At 39.7% G+C, this 14,559-nt stretch overlaps 1 protein-coding gene across 1 annotated transcript in view; it reads left to right on the top strand.

The window, feature by feature from the left end:
- Positions 1-14,559, top strand: part of RNGTT (RNA guanylyltransferase and 5'-phosphatase) — a 195,061-nt gene that overhangs the window by 91,852 nt on the left and 88,650 nt on the right. The window contains exon 12 of the mRNA XM_075747669.1: positions 9,270-9,338. Coding sequence (XP_075603784.1) covers positions 9,270-9,338 — 69 coding nt within the window. The remainder of the gene's footprint in view (positions 1-9,269; positions 9,339-14,559) is intronic.

Raw genomic sequence — 14,559 nt, 5'->3', positions numbered from 1 at the left:
TGCATATTTTAGGCCATTAGCATGGGCCAGGAAATATTTTGTAACTTCATGATTTTTTCAGTATATTAGCTTAAGAATATTTAGTATAAGCTGTGGTTTTCTGAGGGTACTCTCAGTTAACACGCTGCTTTTCCTTTCTTGCCTCTTCGTTGCTGGTTTCCCAGCAAACAAAAATTCAAAATCCTTAAAATAAATATAGCCAAATACAATGAATAATTGAGGATGCATTGTAGAATTGGACTTTATCCTGCTGTAAAGATACGCTTCATCTGATACTGTTTTTACCTCACCTATTTGGCATAAGGTAGCATATCATATTTTGACTGAGAAATGAGAATAATGCAAAGGAAACTGGGTCATGTTAAATTATTAAAAATCTGCTCTTCAATATTTTTATAAGTGATTTGGAGAAAAACATGAAATCATACAAATGAGAAACGGATTACTTGTGGTTTTGTGAGGGAAGTAAATGTCATGTTGAAATGCTAGTTACACCTTTTGGAATCAGAGCGTGCAAGCAGAAATATTTACTTGTTTGGCCAGGTGTTAAGTCACACTCCTGACACCATGGGCTGAGATTTCAGGACCTTCACAATTACTTGGAAGGAGCCACTTTTGAGTCAAGCAGCCAGTTGTAATGAACCTGGTTGAAATACTTTGGCAAGTGCTCGTGTATCCAGAGATCTTCCTGAAAGGAGACTTCCTACATCTCCTTTTTTTTTTTTTCTTGCTTCAGTGGCCCTTCTGGAATATTCTGTCTAGTCTAGCTGGGATGGTTTCAGTTGATGGAAAAAAAAAAAAAGGGAGAAGAAAAATTACTGGCATTAATTTTTTAATTGCGCATGCAATACTTCAGTGGAACAACTTAACGAAGATTGTGGTTCTCCATCACAGCACGCTGTCACTTGAGACTGCACGGTTTTCCAAAAAATTACTTGGCACTTGTGCATATCACTTGAAGAGGAACTTAAATATGCATGAGAGGGGAGGGTTTCATCCTCAGAGCTGTCTGAAAGTTAGTCTGAACTGGTGGTCCCAGCTATGTCTGCTTTTGGGCAGGGAGGGAAGGAGGCAGTGTAACTGCCAGAGCTATGTCTTTGATCCTCTTGCATCTCTCCCCAAATTGTTACTTTATACTAGATTTGTTTAGGTCAGCTATTTTACTTCAAAAGCTAATGCTAGGTGAGGCCAATGATATCCTGAGTTTGAAAAAGATAGGAGTCCAAGTGGATTAAGTTTGAGGTGCAGTGGTTTGTTGGTTGTTTTTTTTTTTCTCTTTTCCATTTTTCAGAAGGTATGTGCTCCCTTTAATTCCCAAAGCTGTGTATTCCCCAGAGTCACTAAAGACTGTTTTGAAAGTTTTACCATATATTTGTAGTAATTTCAGTCAATGAACCAAAATCAAAACTTCTCTTTACACTTTATTTTGGGCTCTACTTCTCTTAAAATGTGAATTAGCCAATTTTTATTTGTGGAAAGTTTGAGATTAAATTTTATTTTGAAATAATATATAACACCCCACAGTATATAGTTACTCACTTGCATACTATTTGATGCTTTTTTGCTTTGAAACTGAAAGCAGCTGTTTAATTCTTGATACCTTCTCTACTTCTAGAAACAAGACAAACCAGAAAAGAAACGATGTTGCAGGACAGGGGAAAGATTGTGGGGAGAAGGAAGGAGCAAAGACCACAACTGTAGCTTGGAGGGGCCAGCTTCCCTCACCTGATGTTAAGCTGCATTTGATAATATTTTCAAGCATTGTAGAGTAGCCTGTGTATTATCTGGAACTAAGCTTATACCGCACCATGTTTAAACAGCATGTTTAATTCTTTTCAGGAAGCCTCCTTTTCAACATGTAATGTTTGAAAGCTGGAGTTTAGAATGTTAGTAGTTTGGCTGATGGATCTGTCATTGCCTATTACTGATTAATTGATTTATTTTGGGAAACATGATAGTTGAGATGAATCTGAGCCAGACTATTTTTGCATTGTTTTCACTCAACTGAGCTTAACATAGAAGTCATTCTGTATTATTTCTGATGTCATGCAAAAACAGGATTTCTGAAGATATGATATTATGTAGTAGGTTATTGTCAATATATTTTTCTTGTACTGATAACAAGGGACATCATAGAATCACAGAATGGTTTGGGTCGGAAGGGACATCCAACAAAGGGACATCCACAACCTCTCTGGGCAACCTGTTCCAGTGCCTCACCACTCTAACAGTAAAGAATTTCTTTCTAACATCTAATTAAATCAACCCTCCTTCAGCTTAAACCCATTACCCCTTGTCCTGTCACTGCACTCCCTGATAAGCAGTCCCTCACCAGCTTTCCTGTAGGCCCCCTTCAGGTACTGGAAAGCCGCAATGAGATCTCCCTGGAGCCTTCTTTTCTCCAGGCTGAACAATCCCAACTCTCTCAGCCTGTCCTCATAGGAGATCAGCTTCGTGGCCCTCCTCTGGACTCGCTCCAACAGCTCAATGTCTCTCCTGTACTGGGGCCCCCAGAGCTGGACGCAGTACTCCAGATGGAGTCTACACAAGAGTGGAGTAGAGGGGCAGGATCACCTCCCTTGACCTGCTGGTCACACCTCTTTTGATGCAGCCCAGGACATGGTTGGCTTCCTGGGCTGCAAGCGCACTCTTCCGGCTCATGTTGAGCTTCTCATCAATCATTAACCCCAAGCCCTTCTCCTCGGGGCTGCTTTCAATCCATTCCTTGCTGAGCCTGTAGTCGTGCTTGGGATTGCGCCAACCCACGTGCAGGACCTTGCACTTGGCCTTGTTGAACTTCATGCGGTTCACATGGGCCCACCTCCCCAGCCTGTCAAAGTCCCTCTGAATGGCATCCCTTCCCTCCTGCATGTCAACCACACCACACAGCTTGGTGTCATCGGCAAACTTGCTGAGGGTGCACTCGATCCCATTGTCCATGTCGCCGACAAAGAAGTTGAACAGTGCCGGTCCCAGTACCGATCCCTGAGGAACGCCACTCGTCACTGTTCTCCACTTGGACATTGAGCCGTTGACCACAACTCTTTGAGTGTGACCATCCAGCCAATTCCTTATCCACCGAGTGGTCCATCCATCAAATCCATGTGTCTCCAATTTAGAGACCAGGATGTTGTGCGGGACAGTGTTGCATGCCTTGCATGAGTCCAGGTAGGTGACATCAGTTGCCCTTCCCTTATCCACCGATGCTGTAACCCCATCATAGAAGGCCACCAAGTTTGTCAGGCACGATTTGCCCTTAGTGAAGCCATGTTGGCTGTCACCAATCATCTCCTTATCTTCCATGTGCCTGAGCATAGTCTCCAGGAGGGTCTGCTCCATGATCTTGCCAGGCATGGAGGTGAGACTGACCGGTCCGTAGTTCCCTGGGTCTTCCTTTTTACCCTTCTTAAAAATGGGGGTTATGTTTCCCCTTTCCCAGTCGGCGGGAACTTCGCCGGACAGCCAGGACTTCTCCAATATGATGGAGAGTGGCCTGGCCACTTCATCCACCAGTTCCCTCAAGACCCACGGATGCATCTCATTGGGTCCCATGGACTTGTGCACCTTCAGGTTCCTTAGATATTCTTGAACCTGATCTTCTCCTACAGTGGGTGGTTCTGCATTCTCCCAGTCCCTGCCTTCTGTGCCCTGGGCAGTGTGGCTCAAGCATTTGACAGTGAAGACTGAGGCAAAGAAGTCGTTGAGCACCTCAGCCTTCTCCATATCCTGGGTAACCAGGTCACCCATTTCATTCCGGAGGGGACCCACATTTTCCCTCGTCCTCCTTTCATCACTAACATACCTATAGAAGCTTTTGTTATTGTCCTTGACATCCCTGGCCAGACTAATTTCTATCGGGGCTTTGGCTTTCCTAACCTGATCCCTGTCTGCTCGGACAGTTTCTCTGTATTCTTCCCAGGCTACCTGCTCTTGCTTCCACCCTCTGTAGGCTTCCTTTTTTTGTTTGACTTTGCCCAGGAGCTCCTTGTTCATCCATGGGGGCCTCTTGGTGTTTTTGCTTGACTTCGTCTTTGTTGGGCTGCATCGCTCCTGAGCTTGGAGGAGGTAACCCTTGAATATTAGCCAGCTGTCTTGGGCCCCTCTTCCTTCCAGGGCTTTGTCCCATGGTATTCTACCAAGCAGATCCCTGAAGAGGCCAAAGTCTGCTCTCCTGAAGTCCAGGGTAGTGAGCTTGCTGTGTGCCCTCCTTGCTGCCCTGAGGATCCTGAATTCCACCATTTCATGGTCACTGCAGCCAAGGCTGCCCTTGAGCTTGACGTCCCCTACCAGGCCCTCCTTATTGGTGAGAATACAGTCCAGCATGGCACCTCTCCTCGTGGGCTCCTCTGTCACTTGGAGGAGAAAGTTGTCATCGACACGTTCCAGGAACTTCCTGGGTTGCTTGTACTCTGCTGCGTTGTCCCTCCAACAGATGTCAGGGTGGTTGAAGTCCCCCATCATGACCAGGGTTTGTGAGTGTGAGGCTGCTCCTATCTGCCTATAGAGGGCTTCATCTGAGATCCAGATTTCAATTTTGATTTTTAAGCAAAATAGTTTTGTTTAGCTGGTTTTAGGGGGTTTGTGTTTTATTTGTTTGTTTTGGTTTTTTGGCTTTGTTGTTTGTTTTTTTTTTAACTTAAATCCAAGGAGGCTACCCAGTAGAAATACTGGGTTTGTTATACAAATCTTCAGCTGAATTTGTGATTCAGTCCTTTTTTCAGAGACTTCTGTATGTAATAATAGAGATCCTTTTTTTCTTGTGAGTTGGCAAAAATATGATGAAAATACTTCTCTTAGTAGCAGACACATTCAATTCAGGTATGTTTTATTCACTGTTATTAAACCACTGTACCTTTGAGAACATTTGTACCTCTCACTTTGGATGTAAAACTTTTTCTGGGATGTCTGAAATACATCAGCAACCAGTGTTAAAGTAAATAATTTTTATATTGAACTTGGATTATTAAGATGAGACAGGGCTATTGAGGAGGTTGTCACGTAAAAATAGAAAAATGCAGAAACTGGCAAGCAAGATAAAACAAATTCATGTAAAAATACAACAGGAGTGACGTCCTGTTTTAAAGTAAGAATAGTCTATCTCTTTTAAACAAGTGCAAGGAGAGAGCCAGAATAATTGTTTCCTTTTTAAAAAGGTGGCTATCAGTGCTGGTAACTTCTGAATCTTTTTCTGAAGACTGTATAATAAGAGTCTGCAGGATCTGTACAGAGATTCATGAGCCCATGTCTGTAAAACCCGACAGTCGTCAGGATGTGAGAATTACTTTGTAGTCTGACGGTGAGGGCTGTCATCGTCAGAGGACGGGGTTGTCCTGTGAGCTGGGCTGCAAACTAAGCTGGTGAAGATGCTGTGAAGTTAGGAATGACAGGTATGCTTGTGTCTGTTACATTCTTGGTAACTGGCAATTCGATTAGTAATCTACTTGTAACTAATACTTTTGAGTAAAGTATGTTCCCTTTCACAGCTTCTGCTGTGGAGTAACCAGGTAGATGAGCAGTAATTTGAAGGTGGCTCTGAAAAACTGCTTTGGGGTCTGGTGCAGGCAGAGTTGCTGTAGCTTGACTTGAAACTGAATGAAGCATATCACAGTTCTGAAATTGAAAAAGCAAGGAAAATGGACTTATATTTGTCTTGTATTATAAAATGCAAAGGGATGATTTTTTTTCTGTATGTCTGAGTGTTTCACTAGACTAACAAGTGTTACCAGTTTTGAATCAGAAAGGTTAGATGTATTTGCATATTGTGACATAGCAGATTGATAAGAGTTGTGTGAAAGGACCTTAGCCAAATTATTTTGTAGAAAGTCAATATGACTTCGCAGAGACATTATTATGTTTTGGAATCTACATAACTCTCACAGTGTGTTGCGTTTCCATGAGATGATTTTTTTTTTGTAAGGGAAAGGAAAAGGCACAGTAGTATCTACTGAACTTACGTATTTTATGAATAAGGTAACATCTGAAAATTCATCAGTATCATGTGGCTTGCCTCAGAATTACAGAAATGTTAATAAAAATCTACTAACATAGGTGGAATCTGTATGCAATGAATTTTCCTCCTATTCCTGCTGATTTCTTTATTGAAAAGTATAGAGAGATCTCCAAAGTGTGATTTTTTTTTTTTCTTTTTTTCAATTACCCACTCAAGAACTGCTGACTGGCTCAGTGTTTTAGCAAAATCAGCTCCAGCAGGTTATTAGTGCAGCTCTTGGTGAGACACTGCTGCTCCTCAGCTCAGTGGTTAAAGAGCAAGGAGAAATCCTGTTACTTGTCGTGCAGCTCCACTCATTCCATGTGATTATACCATTCTTTTTTGTTAGAGGAATATTATTAAGTGTAGCAAAAAAATTTAATTTTATTTAATTTTAAAGTAAGAAAAGAGAAGTTTTAAATAATAAACTGTAGTATGGGTATGCAGTTTTTTGCAATGTTCACAGGGCAGCAGGAAGCTGCAAGAAGTGAACAAAGGATTTCACAGGTGGAAATAGATGCCATGAGGCTACAAGGAGTAGCACGCTAGAAGAATTGGCTCTCATGCATCATTTACCCATCTTCTATAAAATGTCATTGGGATGCATTGCATTTTATCTGATCCTTGGCAGTCATCCCAGTCAAGCAGGTGTGCCATTTATCATGGTGCCGACTAAAAAAGACAGTACTGTTCAAGTTAATTATAAATTTCAACATGTATGAAAAATTTGAACATCGTTTTTGAAAAGATGAACCGTGATATCTGCATTTTAAGTTCATAAACCTAAAAACCTTATATCAACTATATTTTTAGTGTCAAAAATATTTGCTTATAAGTCAAACATTCCTTTTCTGCTCATTCCCCTGTCATTCCAAACTTTCTTCAATATTCAATAGGTATGTTCAATAGGTATATATTCTATTGTTCACAGACAACCTCTAAATAGTTTGATTTTGAAGAATGTGTGTATAGGAAGAAGCTCAGAGAAAATTTCCATTACCTCCTTCCCACTTCCCTCCCCCAAACTGCTAATCCTCTCTAGTAAAAATTCCATTCTAGAATGTTATAATTGAAATATTTGTAATTGATCTAATGAGAATGAAAGCAGAATAACTGGGAGCACAAAGCTACTAGATAATCTCCAGAGGTCCCTTCAAACCTCTACCATTCTGTGATTCTGTGGTTTGGCCATCAGGCTTTTGATCCATTTTAAGTGAATTGCTTTGAGTTGTACAGCCCATAGGAAGATACAAATGTTAATTCTCAACTCCTTTCATACTTTTGCCATTTACTGAGGGCAGAGTTTGATACTTCATTTGAATAATTTAGTCAGTAGGTCATTGAGTTAAGTTGGACTATACAAAGGAAATGATGCAAAAATTCAACATAGTTATCAACATATTCATCAGTGACCTGGATGAAGGGACAGAATGTACCCTCAGCAAATTCTCTGATGATACTAAGCTGGGAGGAGCAGCCGACACACCAGAAGGCTGCGCTGCCATTCAGCAAGACCTGGACAGGCTGGAGAGCTGGGCAGAGAGGAACCCTATGAAACTCAACAAGGGCAAGTGTAGGGTCCTGCACCCAGGGAGTAATAACCCCAGGCACCAGTACAGGTTAGGGCTTGACCTGCTGGGAAGCAGCACTGCGGAGAAGGACCTGGGAGTCCTGGGGGACAACCAGCTCTCCATGAGCCAGCAGTGTGCCCTTGTGGCCAAGAAGGGCAGTGGTACCCTGGGGTGCATGAAGAAGAGCGTGGCCAGCAGGTCGAGGGAGGTTATCCTGCCCCTCTACTCTGCCCTGGTGAGGCCACATCTGGAGTTCTGTGTCCAGTTCTGGGCTCCCCAGTTCAGGACAGACAGGGAGCTACTGGAGAGAGTCCCGTGGAGGGCTGCAAGGATGATGAGGGGACTGGAGCATCTCTCATATGAGGAAAGGCTGAGAGAGCTGTGTCTTGTTTATCCTGGAGAAGAGAAGGCTGAGGGGGGGATGTCATCAACGCTTATAAATATCTAAGGGGTGGATATCAAGAGGATGGAGCCAGAGTCTTTTTGGTGGTGCCCAGTGACAGGACAAGGGTCAACGGGCACAGGCTGGAACACAGGAAGTTCCACCTCAATATGAGGAAAAACTTCTTTACTGTGAGGCTGCCAGAGCACTAGAACAGGCTGCCCAAAGAGGTTGTGGAGTCTCCTTCTCTGGAGATATTCAAAACCTGCCTGGACGCCATCCTGTGCAACCTGCTTTAGCAGGGGGGTTGGGCTAGATGATTTCTAGAGGTCCCTTCCAACCCCTACCATTCTGTGAATCTGTAAACTTAACAGTCTAGGCCAAAATGTTGCTTTTAGACCTGACTGATTTACTGAGTTCTGTATTTGCTCTGTTTTATGACCATGTGGTTACTTAAAAATCAAAATTTTTCAGATTTTAATAAAAGTACCTACAACATCAGGATAGACTCTTCATCTCCACAGTAAAACATAAATTGAAATTAATAAAGAGGCATTTTTGGTATTTCGCCTAATTTTTGTTATTACTTGACATTTGTAGTTCTCACTGGTTATTTGTTTTTCCTTTAGGCAAGTCATAATTTAACATGAAAGTGTATCATCAATTCTCCTTTCATTAGTTTAGTTAGATGGATTTTCTCTGGTAAATACCATCTTGATGGATATATTTACCTCCATATGGAATTCACAAACTTTCAAAACGTAAACCAGAATATTCAAGATCCAGATTAATTCAGGCAGTTGTTTTACAGTAGTGTAGCTGTGGCACTGGGTTATAGCCTAGTTAGGGAGTCTGCCAAACATGAATTTTGAATGATGCCGTCAAATATTTTTCAGTACATATTTTCAATTTAAAGTAAGTGTTACTTGCATGTTAAAGTGACAAATGAGGTGTTTTTTTTTAATTTGTCCACAAATGACTATCGTGTCCTATATCGGAACTGATTTTTCTTAATGTTTTAGTGTATAGAATCATCTTGGTTTCTCAGTGTTTCTTTTTGGACAAAGGCGCTTTTTTTTTTTTTATAATACTGTAATGGTTCACCTCCCTGAAACTTGTTTGAGCCTTGAATGTTCTTTGTAAAGGAAATGCTAATTTGTTGAAGCTTTCTATGTTGACATTTTCCAAGCTTTAACATTAAGCCATAAATAAGCAGTTTACTAGTAAATGATTGCAGTAGTAGCATATAATCTGCTTTGATGTGTAGTCTCCTAAATGAAATATTTCTCTATGGAAAAAAAGATTCATTTTTCCTTTTGTTCTACAGCTCTTGGAAGGAAGCTTTGCTAGAGAAGTTAGCCATGAAGTGGACGGACTGATTTTTCAGCCTACAGGAGTAAGTAGCGTAAAACCAGATTTTTCTCCCTTCGATCTCAAATCAAATTCTCACCCTCCCTCCCCACTCATCCTCCCATCTACTGCCTCATCTTTGTTTCAGTCAGAATTACTTCGCAATTTTTGTTCTGATTTTTGCAGTTCCTCAGCCTACTTAAATTCAACTAGTTGCAATCTAATTTATAGTATATGTGACTTCAGATTAATCCATGGTGGTCGTTTTCTGGAATCAGTTCATGGTTTTTTTCATGTGTGTGCAACGATTTGCTGCTAAATAAGGAAGGATTTTTTTCTGACTGACTGAATTCTGTGAATCTTTCACCCACTGATTTGAGCTCTTAGATTATTTTTCTTTCTCAAGGACGTTCACACATTAAAATTTTAGTAAAATTTGTAATTTATGTTGTTTTAATGGAAATAAAGCGTGATATATTCTCGAGCCACATCTGCCAGTATAAAGGTATATGACTGGGGTGGGGAGCAGTCACCAGAAGAACTGCAGACAACCAGAAAAAATAATATAAAAGATTCTCAAGAAGGAAGGGTAGCTTTAAAGGAAGTCAGTAGCATGGCCTCGTCCATCCTACTGCTGCTCCTGTTGACTCTGATACAATGGATACACTTCAATTGTGTATTGTATATTGGCATAGATAGGGACTGTAACATCATCCATGTTGACTTTTTTCATAGCTTGTAAAACAAGGAATTGGGTTTTTTATTATTTCAAATTTGACAGATATTTCTAACCTTACAGATACTCACAGAAAAGATTTGTATTTAGTTTTCCAGATGAAGTAGTTTTTTCTGGTCTACTTCCTATATTGTAGTTCTTAGCAAGATTGATGACACTCCCATCTGGAAATAAGATTAACCTCTGTTCTCTATTGCAAGTTCTACATCAGTTTACCACAAAATAAGTGAGCAATTAGACCACATACCTTTTTAATTTTCCTTTTAAATGTATAGCTATTTCACATTCAAAGCAAAAATAATTAGGGTAAAGAAAATTCATACTTCTCTAAGAAGTCCTGATGATGTCTTAGAATATTGTTAAAATCTAAAGCAATTGTAAAGGCTTCTCGGAACCACTTTCCTGAATATTAAAGGTTAAGCTATGCGGAGTTACTAACAGCTAAATTTGAAATTACCTTTTCTACTTGAAATGAAATTACTGAAGAATACGTCTCTTTGCTGCTGTTACAGGAAATTAGTATCTGATATGTTTTGTGTTTCCAGAACTTGTGTTTTCTGATTTAGCATGCTGAGAAATTTGTAACCCAACAAAAAACTAATTTTCTTGCTTTCATCTTTGAAATATGGGATATATTTGTTTTGTCTAATTTAATGTTCAAATTTCAGTATTATTTCAGGATTTATGGAATGTAAGTTTGTTGCATCTGTTATTAAACAGATTTTCCTAGATTAAGCAATGTGCAGTTTTCTCAATGGCTTTTGTAGTTGAGAAAATATAAATAATATATTTAGAGCAAAAGAAATGATTGCAGACCTATTAATTGGGAAATAAGTTTTAAAGCTGATTAACTGAAAAGAGTGAAGCTGATATAGATAGCTAATACTGCTTTTTTTTTATTTTGTGTGATACAAGGACATAAATTAATAGCCAGCAATACAAGGGCAACAGAGTATATAACAATGCATAAATGATCCGTTGAGAATACTAACTGCAATATTTTTCTTTTTGAACTATAGTTGCAGTTATGTGTATGATATATTACACACTTTTCAAAGAGAAAGATGCCTGTTGTTGATGGGGGTAGAGGCCTAAATTTTGGTCATCATGAGACTTTAAAGACCTTTATAAAACCAGTTTGTCTCATGGCATATCCAGAAGAAAACAATTCTTAATAACCATTTTTATTGACATATTTGATCTTGCAGAAAAAAAGAGATAGACAGAAATCATGCTGAGTTTTAGAAGAGCAGGGTAATTTAAGAACATATTTTGGGAGCTCCTGAAGTTTCATGTGTGTTTTGAGAAGAAGAAAACAAAAGATGACAAGAATTGGAGCAAAATCACAAAGAAGGATAAAATAGCAGCAGAGGAGGATGCATGGAATGTGATCATTTACAGACAGGAAAATTTTGGGGGAAAAATACCCACACTTTCCTTACTTTTAATAGTTAAAGCAGGATGTAGAACTTAATTAATTATTTAATATAAAGAATGTTGAGCTTATTAATTCAGTCTGTTTGAAAATCTTTTCTGTGCTGGGTTGGGGTTTTTTGGGTTGGATTTGTTTTGTTTTGTTTTGTTTTTCTTCCCTCCCCTGTTTACTCAGAGATGTTCGTCTTGATCTCTGGTCTTAGATGCAGGCATCAAGGCCTGAGTATATGGATATATTCCCCACTAGCTATAGGCAATACTGGCACTGGGAGTTGACACAGATGGAGAAAGAATATTTTGTTGTTTTGGAGTTTGGTTTAATTATAACTTAAAAATCAAAATACCTGAAATTATTTGTGCATAGGAATTAGCTTCTAAGAGCTCTGGATTTTCTCACTTTTCTCTTGGGTTTGAAGAGATTTGGCATCAAGTGCCTGTGAATTAGTTCAATTTTGAGAAATTGGCACACTTTAATGAAAGAGGATTTGTGAAAAAGTTTTACTGCCGAGTTTAGGGTTTCAATTAGGTATAATAGGGTTTATTCTGTTATTCTTCTTATCTAAACTCATATTATGAATAGCAAGCTTCTTGTACTGAAGCAGAAATTGTTTTGCACTGTGAGTGGTGATGGTAGAAACAAGGTTAAGGAGTAAGGAGATTGTTTTCTGCCTGTGTAGGTTAGTTTATTTTGCAAGGTCATGCTAACCGAGCATTATTATTTCTAACTAATTCACCAGTTACCTGAGTTACTTATATTGGTTATTGCCCTGGGTATACCAAGTGCTTGAATTTCACAATGACAACTGAAAGGCAATGACGGAGGCCTCCCTTCTTCCCCCTTCCTCCCTTTCCAGAGACTGAAAGCTTTCACAGATCATGAGAAGAGCATGTTTAGTGGAAGTGATGGAGGCTTTTGCCTCATTTATAATTTAAGAATGCTTTGTAGGTGATTTGATGTGACGTGTGCTTCATAGTGCCCTCCCTGCACATCCCCTGCATTTACCTACCATTCTTTAACAACTCCGTGGTGAGAGACAAGTAAAAGACAATGTTTTCTTACTATTGTTTCTCTTCTTCCCTTTGCACTCTTTTCCTTTTCATGCATCCTCTCTATCCAATAGCCCGTGTCCCACATTCCTTTTTATTTCCCTTTTGTGTCACTTCTCGCTCACGCTTCTTTTCCCTGCATCATTTTCTATCCATTTAAGATGCTACCGATATAACTCCCACATGGCTAAGTCAGCTCCATTCCATCTGATCAGCTTTCTGATCCCTCTACATGTAACAGGTTGGCAGAGCAGGGACCGAAGCTAAGTGCTAATTAGGAGGAGTGAAACAGGCCAGCAGGAAACCTCATGGACAGGTATGTTGCCCTGTGATCATGCCCCAGACAATGAGTCAGTTAGTTTGCAGGTAAAAGGCAAACACCTTATTCACGGATTCTGAATGCTTGTGTAAAGATTGGAAGTTTTCAATCCTTTTTTCTAAAAGGTTACTTCAAAACAGCAAACAACTTCTTACATTTGTTTTAGAACACTTGCAGTTTGCCAACCTGTGTGTTTTTAATGGAAATCTCAAAAATGGCCTCTTATCTTCTGATGGCAGAATCGGCTCTCTGACCTACGCTCACTCATCAGTGAAATTACTTTTGTTATCTGCCTTGTATATCATACCTTTGCTAGATACCTCATCCTGTCTAATTTTTATGCTAGCAATCTCTTAATAACCAGCTTTCTGGCTGGCTAGAACTCTTTTTCCCTTGCTTGGGGAAAGGATGTAGGAATTAGAAAGCCACCTAAAAGAAGGCTTGCTGGCCATCAGTTAGGCAGGCCTAAGGACAGGTTTGAGCATCTGTAGAAAGCTTGTATCAGAATTTATTCGCTTCTCTTCCATCTTTTTGCCTCTTGAGTTCTGTGATGCTTTTGCATTGGCTCAGGCTGATTTCTGTTTGGTACTTCTCCATGCTCTTATTTTGGATGAGGAATAAAGTCCAGTTGTGTGGGTTTGGGATTTTTCCGGGGAAGGAAGAAGGGCAGCTGCTGAGCTCTGTTCTTCTAAGATAACTGTTATTTTAAAGAATGGCTGAATTATTTAACACATTACTCTCCATAGTGAATGCTAACAAAAAGCTTAGGCTTTAAAATGAAAGGAGAATAATGAACAGGTTTTTATTACTGACTAACATTGTATGAGTTTTTAATATATCTTCCTTCCCTTCCCTTGGCAGACTTTAGTGGTGATCTGAAATGCTTGGTTGCCTGTTAATTATTTGTGCTATTCCTATTGTATAATAGGCTGTGTTATTTTCTGTCATTGTAAAAGTTCATCCAAAATCACTGAAGTTAACACTGAATGAAATATCTCCAAAAAATACCACCAAATATAAAATCTCCAGAAGGCCATGTTTTGTTTCATTAAGCAGTGCTCATTATTTAGTTTCTCCTAAATAATCCTATATAACTGGTAAGCCTTTTCTTCCACAGTATACATTTTATTGAATCCTCTGTGCATTTTTAAACATAGGCCAAGTCAGTTGCTGGCATATTGCTGAAACTCAGACATCATGTTTACCAGTGATGGAGCATTAGTTATTGTTAAACATTTCTATTGCAATAGCAAGAAATGGCTTCAGATGGGCTCAGATATAGTCTCAATACCAAAGCTGGTATATATAGGCTTGGGAAGAATCATATGATAACATAAATTTTTGCTTCTAAGAAATATGCAAGCTTCTGGATTTAGCTTTCTAATTTTGTGGTAATTCATGTAAGATTTGGAGACAATGGAGTAGAATAGACTATTTCAGTTGGAAGGGACCTAAACTGATCATCTAGTCCAACTGCCTGGGCACTTCAGGGCTGACCAAAAGTTAGAGCATGTTGTTAAGGGCATTGTCCGAATGCCTGTTAAACACTGACATGCTTGGAGCATCGACCACCTCTGTAGGAAGCCTGTTGCAGTATTTGACCTCCCTCTCAGTAAAGAAATGCTTCCTCATGTCAAGTCTAAACTTCCCCTCGTGCAGCTTTGAACCATTCCCATGCATCCGGTCACTGGATAACCAGGCAGAAGAGATCAGCACCTTGATTCCTTAACA

This window comes from Balearica regulorum, chromosome 3 (genome assembly GCF_011004875.1).
Source record: "Balearica regulorum gibbericeps isolate bBalReg1 chromosome 3, bBalReg1.pri, whole genome shotgun sequence".
Classification (NCBI taxonomy): Eukaryota; Metazoa; Chordata; class Aves; order Gruiformes; family Gruidae; genus Balearica; species Balearica regulorum.
This window is presented reverse-complemented; position numbering and strand designations above follow the sequence as displayed.